The sequence below is a fragment of the Vicugna pacos genome, chromosome 5 (genome assembly GCF_048564905.1).
Source record: "Vicugna pacos chromosome 5, VicPac4, whole genome shotgun sequence".
Classification (NCBI taxonomy): Eukaryota; Metazoa; Chordata; class Mammalia; order Artiodactyla; family Camelidae; genus Vicugna; species Vicugna pacos.
In genome coordinates, this window is record NC_132991.1 from 86,830,618 (window position 1) to 86,851,403 (window position 20,786).

Below are 20,786 nucleotides of genomic sequence, written 5' to 3' on the forward strand. Positions count from 1 at the left end.
AGTGAATCTATAATTAATTTATCTTTTATAATTATATAGATTTTGAAATCTTATTACAAAACACTTATGAAAGATGCAAATATAAGTTATTGACAGTTCTTCCCTGGAATGCATGTAAAAGGCTTTGGGTTCTGAAGATTCTTAAGATGAAAAGAAATAATGTCATCCGACCTTAACAAAAGAAAAAAAAAACACTCAAGATACATAAGTTTGATATATTAAACTGATACCCTTCAGTGAGAAAAATGAACTTGCCACAGTTTCATCCTTCCTTTGTTTCATGATCTTTTCTCAGGATCTTTATACTTCTGTGTTTTGTCAATTACTTATCAAGCATATTTTTTCAGAAATTAAAACCCAAAACTTGATAAAGCTTTGGCTCTACTTTCAAATGATCTGAAATTCAAATGTTTCTTATCTCTTTTGGTTACAAAAGCACATTACCTATACCGAACTTTCTCTGTTCTTATATATGGAACCAAATGTTTTTAATTATTGAGGAAAATGATCTCTGGGATTTTATAGTTTCTTGTAATCTTTGCATCTACTATTTTAAGTATCTGCTGCAAATATTTTGTTTCATACAACAGTATGTGCTTGGAATTAACTCAAGCAGCCAAGTGAAATTAGAGATGAAATCTAAACTTGATCATGCAAAATCAAATTGTACCACACTGTGCAAATTGGCAAACTGCTTGAAATAAAAATCACAACCTGACAATGTATTATTGCCTTTGCTTTTTGAACCTACAGAAATTGTTTTCCCTGATGACTAATCTTAGCAATATTCAGAGGACAAACAGTTAAATGAAAAGATAGCTTAATTGTAACTAATTTAATATGAAGTAGTCAATATTTAATAAAGCAATTGAGTAAAATCCTTCCAAAGTTCTCAAAGGAACTACAGGAATACAGAAAAGAGAGTACTGTGTAGTTTTAGGAGTGGAAAGAAGTGCTTGGTACTACTCACACTGCTATGGTGATAAGAAGCATATAGCTCGTCTTGAAAATCAAATAGCCAGCATAGCACACCCATATGTTGGTCGTGTAATGCATGAGAAACAGGGCACCTGCATTGACAACTGAGAAGACGGCCAGAGCCAACTCTCCCAGAAGGTCCCAGTTGACTTTCACATAACCCACAGCAAAGGCAGCCACGGCCCCTGAAGAATGAACATTAAGGAAGAGGTAACATATTGACGTTGCCCATGGGAAGCAGCAACGTGCTCTCCTAAGAACTCAGGTCTCAGGCAATTCTGAAAGATGAATATATCACTTTCCCAATTCGTGAAAATAGTGTGGTCCACCTAAATGGGGGTTTCTATCCTTTTCTCACCCATGTTTTCCTTTGGCTTCTCTCTTTACCTTCTGTTCTTTCATTCAGGTGGCACACTTTTTGTTTGTTTGTTTGGCTTTTTTTGTTTGTTTTTTAAATTTTTTATTGAAATGTGGTTGATTTACAATGTTGGTCTCAGGCATATAGCAATGTGGTTCAGTTGTAAATACACATACATATATATATTTTCTTTTCAGATTCTCTTCCATTATATATTATTACAAGAAATTGAATATGGTTCCCTGTGCTGTACAGTAGTTCCTTGTTCATCTATTTTATATAAAGAAAAGCCTTTTTCTATTTGATTTTGAGACACTTGTAGTTTTCTGAGATCAGAGCATTGTCCCTAGAGTAATAATCTTTTTGGATAAAGTCTTTCCTTATTTAAATCTAGCTTTGTTTTTTGTTTATTTGCTTATTTTTTTTATGGGACTGCAGCCATAATTTTTATTTTTTATTTTATTTTTTAAATTAAGATATAGTCAGTTTATAATGTCAATTTCTGGTGTACAGCATAATAGTTCAGTCATATATATATATATTATATACATACATATATTCCTTTTCAGATTATTTTTCATTATAGGTTACTACAGGATATTGAGTACAGTTCCTTGTGCTGAACACTATAAACTCGTTTATCTATTTTATATACAGTCATTAGTATCTGCAAATCTCGAATTCCCAATTTATCCCTTCCCACCCCTTCTCCCCTCTGGTAATCATAAGTTTGTTTTCTATGTTTGTGACTCTGTTTCTGTTTTGTAAATCGTCTCTTTTTTTTTTTTTTTAGATTCCACATATAAGTGATATCATATGGTATTTTTCTTTGTCTTTCTGGCTTACTTCACTTAGAGTGACAATCTGGTCCATCCTCCATGTTGCTGCAAATGGCCTTATTTTATTAGTTTTTAATGGCTGAGTAGTATTCCATTGTGTGTATATGTGTGTGTTTGTGTGTATCCTACATCTTCTTTATCCAGTCATCTGGTACACTTTTAATTAGCATCAACTATGTGCCAAATACTCTTCTATGCAGAGGGTTCCTAACCATGACAGAGTGGTCAGAAATGGAACATAAACTCAGTCACTGCAAGGCGCTTAGCGCAGGGATGGATAAAGATGAAACAGCTCTTCTGGCAGGCCACCTGGCCTGTCCACATTTACCTTTCTTTATTGTTTTTCTCAGTGACAAGTAACAGAGGTGCACTGGGTAGTAACTTCTAGTCTTTATTACTAATCTTTCTTAATCGTAATCTTATTTCTAATTCCACCTTAATGTTAGTCTTCAAGCTCTTGCTTAATTTACTTGAAGTTTTGGGGAAACAACTTACAGAATTTAAGAGACTGAATAATTGGTAGTAATTAGGGTTGGTAATTTTAGTTCTCTTTAACAAAATGAGAGGTATTTATGTTTCAAATTACTGAGACTTGGTTAATTAACTTTTCCACACGTATTCTAGGCAGAAACCATTACTGCAGAAGAAGTAGTTACTTTTCTTCCCAGCATTTGGAATGTAGGAGAAATAATTTCAGTGATCCAATTTCAGCACAGTCTTGGTTTCTAGGAGTTAAAGTCTCCTAAAGGGGAGACAATAATAAAACGGATGCCACCTGAGTTTTCTGAAAATTTTTGTAAAAGAGGGTGTGGACATCTCCTGCTTCCTAGAAAATATCTTCAAAGTCTTAGTTGAATTTAAATTTCCATTTACCAGGATACAAATATTTATTGTAGAGTGAACTTCAAAGGCAGATTTCCCTCTGATATTATAATCCTGACTGCCACATTACTTCCACTTCTGATTTAAATCTCATAAGAAAGCTACTTTAAGAAATCTGTGGTGTATAGCCTAGAACTGCTTGAAGATGGGCACTAGGTAACTGAAATCTTTTATTAACAAAAATTCTAGTGATCATTTGGAAGTCTTCATAGCTCAATTCATTTTCTAAAAGAATGAAAACTCCTTATTTACAAATGAGATGCTTATTTTTCTTTTGATATTAAAAACAATCCTGAAAGAACAGGGGCCATTATTCACAGTTTTCCTGATGATGAAATGGGATCTCAGGAATCTGGCTTGAATCGAATCATTTGGTGCTAATCCTGAGCTCTTGACTTACTAACCATAACATATTAAATAGAAATGTCATGTTCCTCTTTTTTTTTTTTTTCCAGTGCCTTCTAATCCTGAAAAAGATTAATATGCCTTCTGAACAGGGCTAATTTATCACCATGGAGACATTTAGCAACTGGAGAAATGAACGTAATGGGGGTGGGGTAGCCCATCAAAGGGAGATAAATCAAAGTCTACTTACCGCCAAAGGTTGCAACAGCTTCTACAGCCCCATTATATATCGTGGAGCTCTGGGACGGTGCCTTGTAATCCCAAAGGACTTGAATATAGTTCAAAACCTGGTTAAAACCTGCTGTGGAAAAAGCCCACCACAGGGACCAGTAGAAAAGACGCTTTGAGGAGTAACACTCCTTCAAATCTCGTAACCACTGCACAAAAACTCTCAAAACGACATTTTCTGGCTTTGGGCTGCTCTGCTGGCCAATACCGGGGTTGCCTGAAATGGTGTATAGTTCTTGGCAGACTGGTTTGGGATCCTTCTGAGGTTCCTCTGAGACAACATCCCCTCCTGGTGGCTTTGGAGGGGCTTCCTTGCTGGGTTTGGCATGAAAAAACATGCTCTTCTGAGGCATTGGTAGGAAAAGTGAGAAAAGGAAGGCCGTGGAGACAGAGGCCAAGGATATGACGTTGAGGTAGAAGTATGACAGGCTGGCCAGGGACACCAAGAGCTGGGCCAGCACAGAGGCCACCGTGTAGGCCACCAGCGTGGCGCTCCGGCAGCAGCCGCTTACTTTCTGGTAGTGCTCCGGGCTGACCACGCTGTAGATGTAGGCGTAGTAGGCCACCTCAGTGGCGGTGACCATCCCGTAGAAGAACTCTACAACCTGCATGGTCCTCACTCCTTGGCCAAACAAGAGCAGCAGCCAGGTCGTGATGAAGCTAAGGCCTTGCAGGAGGATGACCGGCTTGTAGCGGACGTAATCGGTGAGGATGAACACCGGAAGCAGCAGCACCAGGTAGGAATACGTCCACACGGGGAAGACCTCCTTTGTGAGCTGCAAAGTTGAAAAGTGGGTCGTGTGACTGGGAGGCACCAGGAAGTGAGAAGGGTTTCCTTTCTCAGATACGCGTATTACTAAGGTACATGTGGCTTACCCAACATCAAATTCTGCATCCAATCAGATGTGGTATTCTTCATATTATGAAAAGGCACAACAGAAAACTGATTTTCAAGGAAACTGCTAGGAAAGGAGAGCACCTTCCCCCATCACCCCCAAAAACCCCAATTTATAAACATACATGCATCCCAGTAGAAGAATATCTTGGCTTAATGTGTAATCTGAACTATATTAAGTTTATTACAGCGTGTATACCAGAGTCCAGGCATATCTCGTTTTATTGCATTTTGCTTTACTGCACCTTGCAGATACTGTGTTTGTTTACAACTTTGTGGCAACCTGTGTTGAACAAGACTGCTGCCATTTTTCTAACAGCATTTGCTTACTTCATGTCTCTGTATCACTTTTGGTAATTCTTGCAATATTTCAAACTTTCCCATTGTTATTATATTTGTTATGGTGATCTGTGATTGGTGACCTTTAATGTTACTACTATAATTGTTTTGGCAATTTTTTAGCGATATTTAAAAAATTAAGGTATATACTTTTTTAGTCATAATGCTATTAAACACTTAATAGATTATAATCTAGGGTAAACATAACTTTTTTATGCACTGGGAAACCAAAAAATTCATGTGACTCGCTTTATTGCAGCGATCTGGAGCCAAACTTGCAATATCTCTGAGGTCTGCCTGTAAATTATTAAAAATTATTATTCAACAGACATATCTGGGTTTTTCAGGCTATTAAAAATTATTATTTTCTTCTTGTTTGAAGATTAACAACATTAGATAAAGCAGCTACCATGTTAGAAGAATCCAACACCTTTTATTGTGATGTGATTCGTCATTATGTCAAAAATCTTAGCTCTCCCAAAGTCTGGATGAACACACACATGAAGACAGCAGAGTTACGGTGTGGGAACCAGCAATGCATTTCATCTCCTTCCTGGCCGAGTTTGCTGGGCTCCCAACCCACTTCCTCTCCAATTCTACTGATTAGTCTCCGCTTACTCGATTCTGGCCTCAGCTGAATATGGGTCATCTCATGGCTTTAGTCAGAAATGCACGGGACCTCAATGTTCATTCTTAGAAAGAAAGGACTGTGGAAGTTGCTGATCTTTGGGGCATGATGGGTGCAGGTGCGGGTCAGTTGCACTACTCCTTGTTCTGTGCCTCCACTGTTTTTTCTGGCATTGTCAGTGGGTCCAAGTGTCAATGACAAAGGAAAGTTCAGTGACTTGACAGGCTAGTGTGACTGAGCTGTGCCTCTGAGGATGGGTACCTAACTGATCCATAGTGGTTGCATTATCAGGACCCTCTGGGTTCACTGGCTGATTCTGGACCCCTATCTGTCGTTTGCTTTGTCTTAATAACGATGTGCTGCCATCTGGGAAACTTTGAGAGTCGCCCTGAAGTGATTTTATGCTTCAGCAGAGTAAGTTTTCCCTCCTGTCCTTACCACCGCATCACCCAATAAACCAGCATCCCTGAGCCTTCCAGGTGAAGCCACACACGGTAGTGTCTTCTTAACTATGACTGGAGATTATGAAACCGACCCAGGGTAATTTTCCTGCTGGGTCAGTCCACATTCCTGTTGCACTTGTCATAAAAAAAAGAGGTGGATCTTTTAAGTAAGAGAATTGAGACTTCTGGGGAAGATAAAGCTGTTAATGTCTCACCTGCTAAGGAAGAGTTTTTCAAAACTAAGTGTCCTAAAGAAACACTATAATTCTTTAACAGAGTCTACTTATATTTCAGCAGCCTGAAAGTTTACTTGGACTAGGTCCTGTGCCCGGCAATGATTTTATTTTAGGATTAGTATAACAGAATCAATGAAGACTTAACATGTCCCCATGCATCAAGACTAATGTTAGGACTCGACAAAAGTGAAAATATTTATTACACAGGTAATGGGTTTTGGTTTCCCATTTCTGCAAGTGTGAGGAAGAAAGACTAGCTTGAACGGTTCTATAAAATAACAAATATCATGAAAACAGAGCGTTCGTTGAAGTCAGTGTGTTAATCTTACTTCCAACTGAATGAAGCCCTGACTGTATGTCCTCGTTCAAGTCCTGTTAAGATTAAACCACGTTAAGATATGTATGTATATTAACTTACCTCTGCACTGGTCAGGTTTTTATCTGGTCCAGATAAATACGGCATAAGGAAGGGTTCTGAGGGTCTCATTGTGGAGAAAAATCCAAACAGGCAGAGGATCACAGTGGGATAAATCCAGGAATGGCTCGGTGAAGCTTGGAAACAACTCATGGCTGGTCAAATGGAAACAAAACCAAAATCAACTGATGTTTATTCTTGTTGGCATCTTGGATGTCATGAGAAGTTGATTTCTACATGTTTTATGGAAGGATAAAGCTTCATCCATCTGCAGCTGACAAGAAAAAGTAAGGGATGGGTAACTCTCAAATATTCCCTAGGGGAACCAGTCAACCCTCCTTTGTCAACAAACTTCTTATTCATTATTGCTGGGGGGAGAGTCCCACTTCTTTAGAGTTCTCCATCATAAACATGGTAATGAGTGCTACTACTAAATGGTAAATGATGGGCCAATGAATGCTTGAAAGTAAGCAAAACATTGGATAGTGAATTATTCGTGTATAGGCAGATCTCAGAGGTATTTGCAGATTTGGTTTCAGACAACTGCAACAAAGCAACTATCACAATATAGCAAGTCACACAAATTATGTGGTTTCCCAGTGCATATAAAAATTATGTTTACACTGTACTGTTGTCTATTAAGTGTGCAATAGCATCAAGTCTAACAAAGCAATATGCATACCTTAATTAAAAGATACTTCACTGCAAAAAAAAATGCTACCCATCATTTGAGTCTTCTGCGAGCTGTAATCTTTTTGCAATTAATATCAAAGATCACTAAGCACAGATCACTATGACAAACACAGTAAAAAATGAAAAAGTTTGAAGTACTGTGAGAATTACCAAAATGTGACACGGAGACATGAAGTGAGCAAATGCTGTTGGGAAAGTGGTGCTGACAGTCTTGCTCAAGGCAAGGTTGCCACAGACTTTCAATTTGTAAAGAACTCTGTATTTGCAAAGTGCACGAAAGCAAAGTGCAACAGAACAAGGTACGCCTGTACGTGACCTTCTAGGTCAAACTCAAGAGAACACAGACTGAGTTGCTCACAGCTTCTATTATCTGCCCCCTGTGTTTTGCACTGAAACCTAGGACTCAGAAATATTAACACACTGAATGGCATGTGTTCATTTACACACTCATCCCTCCATTAGACTATGCCTTGCTCAGTGTTGTGCTTGACATATAATAGACATTTCCGTTGGGTGTCTCTCACCTGAGAATTCATAATTCTTCAGTTAAAAAAATTAAGCTGGATAAAGATCTGACCTGCCCCCTTTTACGTATTTCCCCCCTTTTCCATACTGGTGCCAACTCTCTCCTGGGAACAGAAGGCATCACTCCTTAGACTGTCACTCCACTTTTCTTCATGATGGGGCCCATTTCTCCTCTAAGTCTGTAGTTTTGTACCACTTGATGGGGCAGGTTGCTAATTAATAGTTCATACACAGTGTATACCTTTTTCCTCACCCAGAAATGTAATTGCTTGAAATTTAAATTTCAGATCAAAAGTTCAGTGGAGGATCGCATTTGTCAATGCACAGAAAAATGAGAACAACAGCTTACTTTATGGTGGCCACATCTGGAAACATCTTGCTTTTTCACGTGGTTTACAAGGTGCAAAAGGAAAATTCACTCTCATTCCTTCTTATTTCAGATCAAGCTTTACTTTGCAAAGCAGACACATTTTTGGTGGTGTTGGACGTGGTTAAGTTCTCTGAGATCATTTATAGGAAAGAAACTAACCTGCTGTGGGTACGATGCTTTTCTGCATGTAACCTAATTAAGCCCTCACAATAACTGTAATATATGTGTGTATATATGTACATATGATATATTATGTGCATTACTTCCCCAAATTCCCAGGTGAGTATATGGGGGATCAAAGATGCCCAACAGCTGGGTTTAAACCACGTGGTCAAGATTTGAATCCAGGTCTCCCTGATGCCCATCAGGGTCCTCTCACCTGCTCCACTCGGCCTCATTCTGGTGGCCCTTCTTCCTCGGCGACTCTTACTAACTTAATGACAACCTCTCCCCACAGTGAGGGAAGAGAGTGATTTTATGGGCACATTCACACTGAAGGTCAGGGCTTAAGACACAGAGCTTCCAGGGGCAATTACAGTTTGAAAGAGGGCTGCTGAGAGGGAAGAAGATGCTCACCCCAGGAGAGCAAGTCACCCGGATGGGGTGGGAATTTCGCTAGGAGATGGGGAGGTGGTTGTTGTGTGGGGGGGCACTGGGTCGCACCACTGGTCTGGCACCCACCCTATCCTTTCACAAGGTGGCCCCAGACAGCTGCGCATTTCTGCTCTTAAGTTAAATAAAGTAAGTTCTGTTTCTGTTTCGGTCAACAAAACCCTCGTGACCTGCACAGAGACAACGGGAAGGAGGGCAGGGAACTGGATGACAGCACAAGACTGATGATGTGAACGTTTTGCCACGAGCAGATTGGAGCTGATGGTCCTCCAGCCCCTCCCTCAGCCATGAGGTTTCTCTCCTTCCTGAGTTGCTACCTGGGTTTGCTGGAACCTTCTCTCTCTGAGAGTAACGTTCTTGTAGAAGAGGCTATCCTGGGTAGGCAGTTACTAAAGCTTGGCCATCTTTCAAAGGGTGGTCTTAATAGGGTAGCAACTGCTGACTCTCCATCTGGAACATTCTCTCCGTCTATGCTGACCATGGATAGTGCACTAACTCCGAGCTTGTCCGTGCATCTCAGAGACCTAGGGCGATGCTCACGGTGGCTGGGCTGCTAGAGTCCCTGGGCTACCTGTCTTCATGCCTTAACTGCTGTACAAGTGCTGCCCCTGGAGGAGGTGGGAAGGGCAAGCAGGAAAGGACAGAATATGCCCGGCTTGCGTGTGAGCAGGAGGGCAGGCTCTTTGGTCTGTTTGGCTCACTGCGCTACCCCTGTGCCTGGAAGAGTGCCCTGTGCCTGACACACAGAAAGCCTCGTAGAAGGAAGAGGATGGAAGTCAAACCTCACCTCTGAGAAGCAGGAAAGCTCTGTCTCGGCCTCCTGAGTGCAGTTCCTATAGCTTCAGGCAAAGGCCAGGGAGGTTTCCAACTCTACAAGTGCCCCGCGTTCAGCTGCTCATCTGTAAAACACGATAACTGTGCTACCCGTGTGTGTGGGGCTTTTGTGGGCTTGGGGTGCTCTGACACCTGGAGAGGACTTGGCGCCATGCTGGGCACAGAGCCGCTGATCAAACACACCTCACTTCCCTTCCCTCTGCTCTCTCCATGTTGCAGGCCCCATTGTGATTCAGGCTTGGGGAGAACATGAGACCTCAGCTGAAAACAGCTGAGAAGCACCCGGGGGGGGGGGGGGGCTCATCCTTGAGCCCTAGGACGCTGGGTTTGCTTCTCCCTCGCCTTTGTCCAGCCCCTTCCCCTGGAAACAAACACATGCCCCAAAGCTAGCTTTTCTGCCAGAGAAAATGAGAGAAGGCATCTAAACAAACATTAGCAGGAGTCCTTTAACCCAGAAGGACCACGCAGAGAGGTTGGAGTTTCCTGGTGTAGGGGCAGCGGGAGCTCCTAGATCCTTTCGGAGACAGTGTCTCAGCTGGTGGCAATTCTCCAGCCTTCAGAGCCACAGCCACGGTCCCTGCCCGCTGCCTGATGGGAGACTCTGAGCCTCTCAGCTGCCAACGTCTGGCTGCTCCTCTGCCCCCCAGCAAGTCAGGGATTCCTTGCCAAGCACTTGGTTCACCCCATAGCCTGGTGGCTGACGGTTACCAGAGGGGAAGGAGGTGGGTGGAGGGATAAATCGAGAGTTCAAGATTTGCAAACTGACTACCATATATAAAACAGATAAACAACAAGGTCCTACTATATAGTTCAGGCAACTATATTCAATATCGTGTATGTAATAGCTTATAATGAAAAAGAATTTGAAAAGGAATATGTATATAATATGCATAACTGAATCACTATGCTGTACACCAGAAATTAACACAACATTGTAAACAGACTATACTTCAACTAAAAAAAAATTAAAAGAGAAAAGAAAAAAAAAAGAAACTGGAAAGGAAAACCAGAGAAAACACATGGCTACCATTAGAATGCCCAAGTACAAACACACTAGCACATCAAATGCTCACAAAGATTTAGAGCAACTGGGTTCATACACATCGCTTGTGGGGGATGTGAAATGGTACCAACTCTTTGGAACAGCTTTCGGCATCTGTATAATAACGTTCATGTATTCATAACAGTGAAAAATATGGGAAGCAACTGAGATGTCTAGTAAAAGGTGAATGAATAAACAATATTGTATATTTAAGCAATGAGTACTGATTTAATCAGCAACTGAAAGGAATGAATTACTGCAAAAACTTGGGTGAATATGAAAATTATCGCACTGTGCCAAAGCATCCAGACTCAAACTGTATGACTCCCTATACAAGTATTGTCCTAAAACAAGCAAAACCAATCTACAGTTATAGGAACTGGGTCAGTGGTTGCCTGGACTTGGGGACAGGGTAGAGACTGCAGTGGAGAGCAAGGGAACCTTCTGGAGTGATGAAAATGCTCTGTATCTTGATTGTGGCAGTGATTACAAACGTACACACATTTGTCAAAGTTCATTTACATTTTATGTGCATTTCATTGTATGTAATTAAACTATACTGTATTTTAAGATGATTTGGGGAGAAAAAGAACAAATCACTGATACGTGAAACAATACAAATAAATAAATCTCAAATATTTTGCTGCCTAAAAAAAAATCCAGACACAAGAAGGACAGCCTGTACCATTCCGAGGCTGACAGAAATCAGAACACTGGTCACCTCTGAGATGTGGGGGGGTTGGGGGTGGGAACTGTTTGTAAAGGAGAATGAGGGAACTTTCTGGGAGTGACGAGACATCCTATGTCTTGATGGGACATAGTTACATGGCTGTGTACAATTATAAACACTAAACTTAAAATCTATCCTTTATATTGCATGTAAATCATACATGAATTAAAAAAAATGCATCCTCCTCTTCCCCCGCCCCCTGCCCCTGCCCCTTGCCCACAAAGCAAAGCATTTTACTGTGTAGAACTCCCCAAGCCCTGAGCTTTTCCTACTGGTGCAACAATTAAGGTTTTTCCAAATTCTGCGCTGGGGCAAGGTTTCACTTTAATCTGCAAGTAGAAAGGCATCTTTGAAACGGGATCTGTCCCAGAATATTTAGCATGAAAACAGTGCCCATAAATCAAAAAGCTAGGGCAGGCCAACGAACTCTGTAAGTATGGCCACATCTAACATTCCTCAAAAAAATGCAGACAGGATCAGAGTTACAGTTTCCTTCTGTGCCCTAAACTTACTTCCTTCTACAACTAAATCCAGGTTCTTACCTTCAGATCCAACTTCCGCTCCTTCTCAGCCAGCTGCTGTGAGTGCCTGTCACAAAGCCCCTTCCTCTCACCAGGGTCTGAGTCCTCCTCGTTCAGAACTGATCTGTCAGGAACAACGACTTTATATGCACCAAACCTCACCCCCTCCCGATGGCTTCATACACTGGAACCCACCCCCTTCTGCAGCCACCCTCTTTGGAATGTCATGGAGCAAAAAATAGATAATGAGATTTAGATCTTTCTAAAATACAGATGATCAGGGAGGTAAAAATGTCAAAAAACACTTCCTTCTGAGTGTTATTAAAATAATCGAATTTAGTTCCTCCCGAATTTTGTATTAAGTGATTTAGAATTTCAGAAAAGTATGAAGCAGCCCTGTCACCTGTCACCTACTCGTAATCCTGCATGTATTTCCCCACCAAAACCCAAACCACGGAACCTTCACTGAAATGAAGTACTCCACACAACTTCAAAAGGTGAATTAGGTCCAGATATTCAATGTGCAGACCCGAAGTGTTCTGCTAAACCATCGCGAGGAAGGGTGCAAGCAGTCTTTAAGATACATGCTTCAGATTCCATTTTATCACATAAGGCGTCCTTCTCTCTTGACTTGCATGAAATATTTGCTGATGAATTGATCACCCCCTCCCAGACTGTTTATTCTCCGTGTGTCTATGGTTAAATCAGTCTGGTCTCAGATGCAGCTGGAGGAATACGCCTCTCAAAACCATCACACTGGCGGACAACTTCGACAGAAAGTTGACCCATCGCATCTAGCCACTGAAATGTAGTGCTTAGCTGATCAAAGGCCTGGAGGCAGAGGTGGAGGAAAAAATGTGTCCTTCAAGAAAAAACTAGGCATTGCTCGAGAGCTATTTTATAACTCTGTAACTGTAGTAACTGACAGGCAATGTGAAATGATGCTCATCTGTAGACGTGAAGATGAGTTCGAGCCAACGAAGATAAGCTTTCTTCCCCAATCCTCCACGGAAAACCAGTTTTACCTCCATTTCAACATTCCTGATCTATGAATGTACCAATTCTTTGGATTCTCCATTGATCTGATTCTAACAGCCTTCTCAGTTTCCTCATCAGCGAGTTAATCGAACTTTAGCATGTTTTCATTTTTATATTTGTAGGAGAGTTACAACTATCCCTTTTCGGAAATAATCTTTTAATACTTGTTAACTAGGCACTGTGCTTCCAGCCTATCCAAGCAACCTCTGATGTACACCTTTGAATCTCAGTGATCTGTGAATAGTTGTTAAATTACTGAATCAGCTTTAACATTTTGCCATGCCACTGCAGAACCACCCAGCTTTAGGCTTGTTTATTTAAATTTTTCCCCTATGTTTGGGTTCACGCTGGCCAGTGTGGCCCCGTGAAAAAGCGTAACTTTGGAGTCTGAAGCCCACGTTTCTCCCGGCCCCACCCCAGCTGGCAGGGACTTAACCTCTCTAAGCCTCTTCTTAAAGCGCAGATAATCACTCTTACCCCTCAAGCTTGTCTCAGGAATGGCCCTGTCTGGTTCTTGGCACATTATCACTCAATACAGCTTCCTTCCTGTCTTCCTCCTGCAGGCACACATTGCAAATCCTACCAGAATGAACACAGCTAGGCCCTCATAGTTCACAGCCAGTAACTTCAGAAGGGTACACAGCAGATCATTTCACCTAAACTGCTAAGGGGCAGCAAGCCAAATCAATTCATCTTTTAAATGTTCATGCTTCAATTGCATTTACCACTACCCAAACGTAAGAAACCATTGTTGGTCCATAACCAATAATGATCAAAAGAAACTAGTATTTTTGTCCTTTTCAGCTACCACTAAGATGGTTAAAGAACAAGCATACCTCGGAGCTGTTGTGGGCTCGGTTCCAAACCACCCCCAATAAAGTGAGTGCTGCCAAAAAAGCAACTCACACAAATTTTTTGGTATTCCAGTGTATATAAAAGTTATGTTTACACTATACTGTAGTTTAGTAAGTGTGAATAGCATTATGTCTAAAAAAACCATGTACACGCCTTGAATTAAAAATACTTTATTGCTAAAAAAAGCTACCCGTCATCTGAGCCTTCAACAAGTGGTGGTAGTAACATCAAAAATCACAGATCAATAAGAAAAACAAACAACCCAATCCCAAAATGGGCAGAAGACCTAAACAAACATTTCTCTAATGAAGACATACAAATGGCCAATAGGCACATGAAAAAATACTCAATATTGCTAATTATCAGAAAAATGCAAACCAAAACTACAAGGAGATATCACCTCACATCAGTCAGAATGGCTGTCAGTAGAAAATCAACAAACAGTAAATGCTGGAGAGGGTGTGGAGAAAAGGAAACCCGCCTACACTGTTCTTGAGAATGTAGTCTGGTGCAGCCACTGTGGAAAATAGTATGGAGATACCTTAAAAAACTGAAAATAAACTTACTCTATAATCTAGTTATCCCACTCCTGGGCATATATTCAAAGGAAACTCTAATTTGAAAAGATACATGTACCCTAATGTTCATAGCAGCAATATTTACAATAGCCAAGGCATGGAAGCAACCTAAATGTCCATTGACAGATGACTGGATAAAGAAGTTGTATCTATGTGTGCATATATATATATATGTGTGTGTGTGTATATATATATATATATATATATATATACACATATATATGTATATATATATTTAATGGAATACTACTCAGTGATTAAAAAAGAATAAAATAATGCTATTTGCAACATGAAAGGAACTGGATATTGTCATACTAAGTGAGGTAAGCCAGAAAGAGAAAGAAAAATACCATATGATATCAATTATATGTGGAATCTTAAAAAAGTGACACAAATCAACTTATTTACAAAGCAGAAATAGACTCACAGACATAGAAAACAAATTTATGGTTACTGGGGGAAAGGGAGTGGGGAGGGATAAACTGGGAGCTCAGGATTTGCAGAGTATAAGTATTATATATAGAATAAACAACAAGGTCCTACTGAACAGCACAGGGAACTATATTCAACACCTTGTAATGGCCTATAATGAAAAAGAATACGAAAAGGAATGTATATATATGCATAACTGAATCATGATGCTGTACACCAGAAATTAACACAACATTGTAAACCAACTATCCTTCAATTAAAAAAAAAAATCACAGAGCACCACAACAAATACAATTACATTGAAAAAGATAGAAATATTGTGAAAATTACCAAAATGTGACACGAAAACACAGAAATGAGCAAATGCTGTTGGAAAAATGGTGCCAGTAGACTTGCGGGAAAACTCAGGGTTGCCACAAACCGTTGATTTATCAAAAACACAATAAAGCAAAGTATGTCTGTATTTGAAAGTTATGTTTCGGTCTATTTAAAATACATACCTTAATGAAAACACACCTTTTGCCTAAGGAGACACCGATGTGTTCTGAAGTCTGGGGGAGCAAAACACTTAATGAGAGTATTTTTAGAAAACATTATTTCCTTCACTCTTGGGACTTTAAACACTCCACAAATTCAAACCTTTTGCATATTTACAGCAGCAACACTGACTGAAGGAGTAATTGTTATACACGTTATCTGATGAATTAGGTATCCTTTCCAGAAGTATTATTGCAAGGTATGTGTTATTTTAAAATCTCATTTAAAGTAGTCTCAGTAGAGCCCGCATCTCCTAACTTCAAAGTCCCCTTTCTTTTCCTTACCAGGACCTTTTCCACATTCTTGGATGGAGATTTGGGGTTGCGCGCTAAGATTTCCATGGGGAATGTTAACCCTTCGTCAGAATCCTGGTTTTACTTAATCTGCTTTTCCAGATGGTTGAAAGAAAGAATTCTAGCCAAACCTACTTGAGCGCGCCTCAGCAGTGTGGCGGCAGGACTGCGGATCAAAGGCCCTCGGCCTGGGGCTCAGGGATGTAACCCAGGCCAGTCCGAACCCGCCCGCGGCGGGCAGGTACCCGCCCCGCTCATGCCCCGGAAACTGTGGGAGACGGGAGCGCGGCGGGCGAGGGGTGATGGTGTTTCTTCAATTAATTTACCTCCCAGAGATATTCTTACCTACAGGAGGAGGTTTCTGCTCGCCATATCCCTCACAACCTGGGATGTTAACCCCCCCGGGACCGGCACCCTCAGCGGTCCGGCCGCGGGGTGAGTCGGGCTCTGAAGGTAGGAGTGGGGGCGGGGCGGGGCGGGGGCGGGGCGGGGGCGGGGCCCGCCCGACTCCCAGCCCGGAGGCCCCGCCCCAAAGTTCTGCATGTGTCCTTTACAGGCTGAGGGAACCTTTCAACAAGAGGCAGGAGTCCGCGGTCTGTGGGCAAATAACCCTGTACCTGAAAGGACCAACGGAAGGTAATATACTGATGCCCAGTATCAACGTAATAAAAAAGCAAGATGAACTGAATGCAGCGTCGCTTGATCATCAGTTTGTAAATGTCATTTCGTAGAAATCCATTTATTCCAAAAACTTAGGAGAGAGGGTCATTCACGATCTCCATCCTGCAAATAAAGTGAGGTCAAAGGGAGGAAAACTGGTAAATAAAGGAGCACGGATTTTGCCACGGTCTCCCGGCTCCAGACACAATGTTTATAATCACTACGTTTTTGTTTTTGTCTTTTGAAGTGGTAGGGTAGGGTGGGAATTTTCTAACACAAATATTTAGTTCATTTAATAAATACTTCTTATTAAGCAGAGTTTTTTTTTTTTAAGGGCGTTATGAAGTTCTGTTTGGTTAAAATGGATTTGTTTTTTTTTTTTAACTTTTTTTGGTTTGTTTATCTGCTGGTGGAAATAGAAAACCCCCTCCAAAGATAAACACTGCTTGGTTTCTAAGGGCTAGTAGTGAAAATGAAATTGATTAAAAGTCTCCCCAGTGTCTTTGGTCACTGTCCTATTGGTTCGGATTTTCTATTCTCACCCTCCTGTGATTTCTGGGAGTCTGCCTATAAATTACCAAGAACCACCTTAGGAGTGGGAATGAGTAAATTGTAGGGTCCTGCCAGGGAACACTGAAATTTTCTTAAAGGACAAGGTGTCATGATTTCCTCTACAGCTTTCCCTGAGAGACCATCTCAATTTGGACCTCGAGAAGTCCACTTCTGTGTTTCTCTGATATCTGCTAGTTATAGTCTAGGTCAGAGAGAGATGATGAGGAATCCATTCGTTCATAGAAACATAAACATATTTACTGAGGAGATGACATGAGGATTGGGTTCTGTTGGATCCAGTGCTGGGAGGGGCCGAGTGGTGGGAGCCCGGTGTCATAGATGACCAGAGATGGACTGTGTGTTGACAGTTGGCTTGGGTGATGGTTCTTAGGAATTTCTTGTGCTATTTTCCACTTCTGTGTATGCTTGGTATTTTCCATGATTAGAAAGTTAAAAAAGCTCATCTGTTTATTACAAAGCTATTTACTGAGTACATACTATGTGCCAGTGGCTGTTCTAGGTGTTTGAGATATGTCAGCAAACAATAGAGTGAGAATCTTTGCTTTGTATATTCTAGTTGGGTTGTAGGGTGAGGCAGAGGAAACGATATAGGGTGACCATGATAAATTCAGGAATTTTATGCTGTATTAGAAAGTGCTGAGTACTATGGGAAAGAAAAAAGACAGAGTAGAGATCAGATGAGGATATAGGATGATGGAGAAAGGGTCAAAGGCCTGAGCCTTGGGCACCAGTGTTGGGAAAAGACCTGCAGAGGAGGCTGAAGAGGAAGGAGAAAAGGAAAAGGGGTAGGGGCTGGGGGCGGTATTAGGGAGGAGTGAGTGGTCAGCTCTGTCAAATGCTGTTGGGAGGGTGGATGAAAAGCCCTGTGGAAAGTGTCAATTACTCACTTGGTTGGCTTATCCAGGAAATAAATTGAACATCTCTTAAACTGGTACTCAATAAAGTGCTTGTAATACTGTACACAAAAATCTATTTGAATTGCTGATAGAGGATCAATCAGGGAGAAAAGATGACTGGAAAAAGAAAGCTGAAATAGAAAGCCGTATTATAATCGATTCTCTGTTTCCCTCTCAGATGTCGACTCCTTGAAGGCAAATGCTTGTTTGTTTTTAATTAACAAAAAAACTTGAAATACTGTCCAGTTACAATGTTGCATTAGTTTCTGGTGTACAGCATAGTGATTCAGTTATATATATATGTATATATATATATATATTCCTTTTCATATTCTTTTTTATTATAGGTTATTACAAGGTATTGAATATGGTTCCCTGTGCTATACAGTAGGACCTTGTTGTGTATCTATTCTATATAGAGTAGTTAGCAACTGCAAATCCCAAACTCCCAATTTATCTCCACCCTACTTCCCCTCCTGGTAACCATAAGTTTGTTTTTCTATGTTTATGAGTCTAACTAGTGGGTAGAGGCTAAGGATACTGCTCAAAATTCTGCAGTGCATAGGACATCCCCCATAACAAGGAAACGTCTGGCTCCAGATGTCAGTAGTGCCAAGACTGAGAAACCCAGCTACAGTGTGTTTTATCTTTCTGAGCATTTCCCCATCTATTATTTCAAAACACTGATCCTGAGACTTATTTGAAAGAAAACTATTCGTCTATTAGTTTTAATAAAGATACATGGAGCCCCTGCAATGGACAAAATTCTGTGCCAGGAGATTTTGTAATGGAGCATTCTGGGCCGTTATTTGGTTTGTGATTTAGAGCGGGAACTGAGGCTGGGCCGTACGGCCGCTGATACCCAGCCATGCGAAATGTGCGATAGGGTCATGTCCCTCAGTTGCAAAGAGTTCTTGAATATTAACAAAATACACGTATGTGTATTTTTCACTGGGTGTTAAAATAATTCCATGAGGCCCTCTTATCCCACCTCACCCTCTAGGCCACTCTGCAGAGACAGCACTGCCATCTTGCCAACTGCTTCTTCTGGGAGCTCCCCTCTGCCCCCCTATTTCTTATTTAATTCTTTCATGGCTGTTTCTTAATAGCCAATGTTAGTTTTTGTGAAGATAGTTGGGGACTTAACTCTTTTATGCCACTCACAATATATTTACATCACTATATTTAGTAAAATACATACCTGATGTTAACAATTGTTACCATATTAACATTACTCACCATCAGACGAGTCAAACTAGTCTACTGTGATTGTATTTCCTCCATGTACGATCTTTTATTCTTCTGAGGTATCTGTCTTTTTATTTTTAATTTTCTGGCTCTTGTTTTACTTCTTTTCATCCCTCTGCCAGTGTGGGCCATATGATTTTGCCTGTAAGATCTTGTTCTTAGACATCAGTTGATAAAAATCCTTCAAGCACATAAATTCATTTTTCATTCTAGGTAGGAAATGCTTTCTTATTTTAAATGCAATAAGGATTTTACCAGAAAAAGGTAAGCCATTGAAAAGATTTATTTGCGTTTTCTAAGGCGTCACACAATGGGCAGTTTACTAAATGGTGGAGCACAGTGGCCTGCTTTACATCCTGTGGTAGGAGCCAGTGAACAGGCTCTGGTGACAAGGTCAGGGCTGCTTCTGCACTTGGCAATGAATTTCGAGGCTGAGACCCTTTCATTCATCCCGTCCTTGGTAAGAGGGATTCTGGACTGTACCCAGGAAAACGTCCTGATTGTATTTATTTGTTGTTCAGATGTCAGTCCAAGCACGTCATGTTGTGCTACGTGAGATTTCCTTGTGTGCCTGTGACTGTTGACAAAACCTGGCCCTTCCAGGAATTTTTAGGTTTTTTGACTTAGAAAAAATCTGCTAAATCTAGCTGACATTCAAAAAAAAAAAAAGGGGGGGGGGACTAATTGATATATTACGAGATTCTTCCATGACAATGGAGCGAAGTAGCAAAAGGGAAGTGGTCACATGTCTGCTCTCCTCTGTCCCCAGAGTCAGTATATAAGGGCCCCCCCAGCAGGAGGCGGCATCAGACCCCCCTCACCTCCTGAGTCTCCGTCCTCCCCTCTCCTGAGTCCTCTCTACTGACACCATGGGCTGCTGTGGTTGTGGTGGCTGTGGTGGTGGCTGTGGCGGCTGTGACAGCTGCACCACGTGCAGGTGCTACCGGCGGGGCTGCTGCTCCGGCTGCTGTGGGGGCTGCTGCAGCACCCCCGTGGTCTGCTGCCACCGTCGCACCTGCGGCTGCCACTCGTGTGACTGCGGCTGTGGGAAGGGCTGCTGTCAGCAGAAGTGCTGCTGCAAGAGGCAGTGCTGCCACTAGGGGACCAGTCTGCAGGTGCCACGGGGGCGTCTGCTTGCCCCTAATGCTAAAGTTTCCCTCCGTCCATCTGTCCTGTCCCAGCTGTCTCCCTGTCACCCGAACTTCCTGGGAGTTTTCTCTTTGGTTAAGTTTCTCTGACTCTGAGGCTTTGGTGATTCTTGCTTCTTGATACTTATGGCAGGACATCTCATACAAGGACATCCAGTGGGAAAAGGGGGAGAGCATCTCGGTTATTCATCAGTGGCTCCGGTGGCTGCAGCACTTGGGGACACTGACAGTCTGCTGACCCTGGGGGAGGTGGCCTGGTCTCCGCCCCAGGCAGTAGCTGCAGGGCCGGCCTCCCCCAATCCGTTCCTGTCTGCTGCTCCCAGACCCACTTGCCCTGCTGGGTGAGGTTTGTCCCTTTGGGCTGTGTGTTGGGACCTTGTTTTAATTTCATCTCTTTTTGCTTTGACTACAATTCTTCACACCAGAAGAGTGTCTCACCAGCAGGAATAATGAACATCAAAGCCGTGAGCACTTCTTAGCGCCTGCATAGCAGCCGCAGCCCTGACCTCAAACCAGGAGGACTGTGATCCTCCGTGTCCTGTCCTGTGACAAGTG

General features: G+C 41.7%; 1 protein-coding gene across 15 annotated transcripts in view; it reads right to left on the reverse strand.

Annotated features, from left to right (window-relative positions):
• The window catches only part of SLC19A3 (solute carrier family 19 member 3), a 41,996-nt gene that overhangs the window by 2,467 nt on the left and 18,743 nt on the right, over positions 1-20,786 (reverse strand). For 3 of the 15 annotated variants that reach the window (XM_072961782.1, XM_072961783.1, XM_072961781.1), the window contains 3 exons: positions 6,650-6,801; positions 3,653-4,466; positions 971-1,163 (listed from right to left, as the gene is read on the reverse strand). In XM_072961782.1, the coding sequence (XP_072817883.1) occupies positions 971-1,163; positions 3,653-4,466; positions 6,650-6,801 (1,159 nt within the window). Of the gene's footprint in view, positions 1-970; positions 1,164-3,652; positions 4,467-6,649; positions 6,802-9,633; positions 9,746-11,994; positions 12,098-15,376; positions 15,428-15,697; positions 15,820-15,841; positions 16,018-16,051; positions 16,175-19,074; positions 19,095-20,786 lie in introns of those variants that run through there. The other 12 variants (XM_072961786.1, XM_072961788.1, XM_072961784.1 and 9 more) reach the window with 12 other exon arrangements.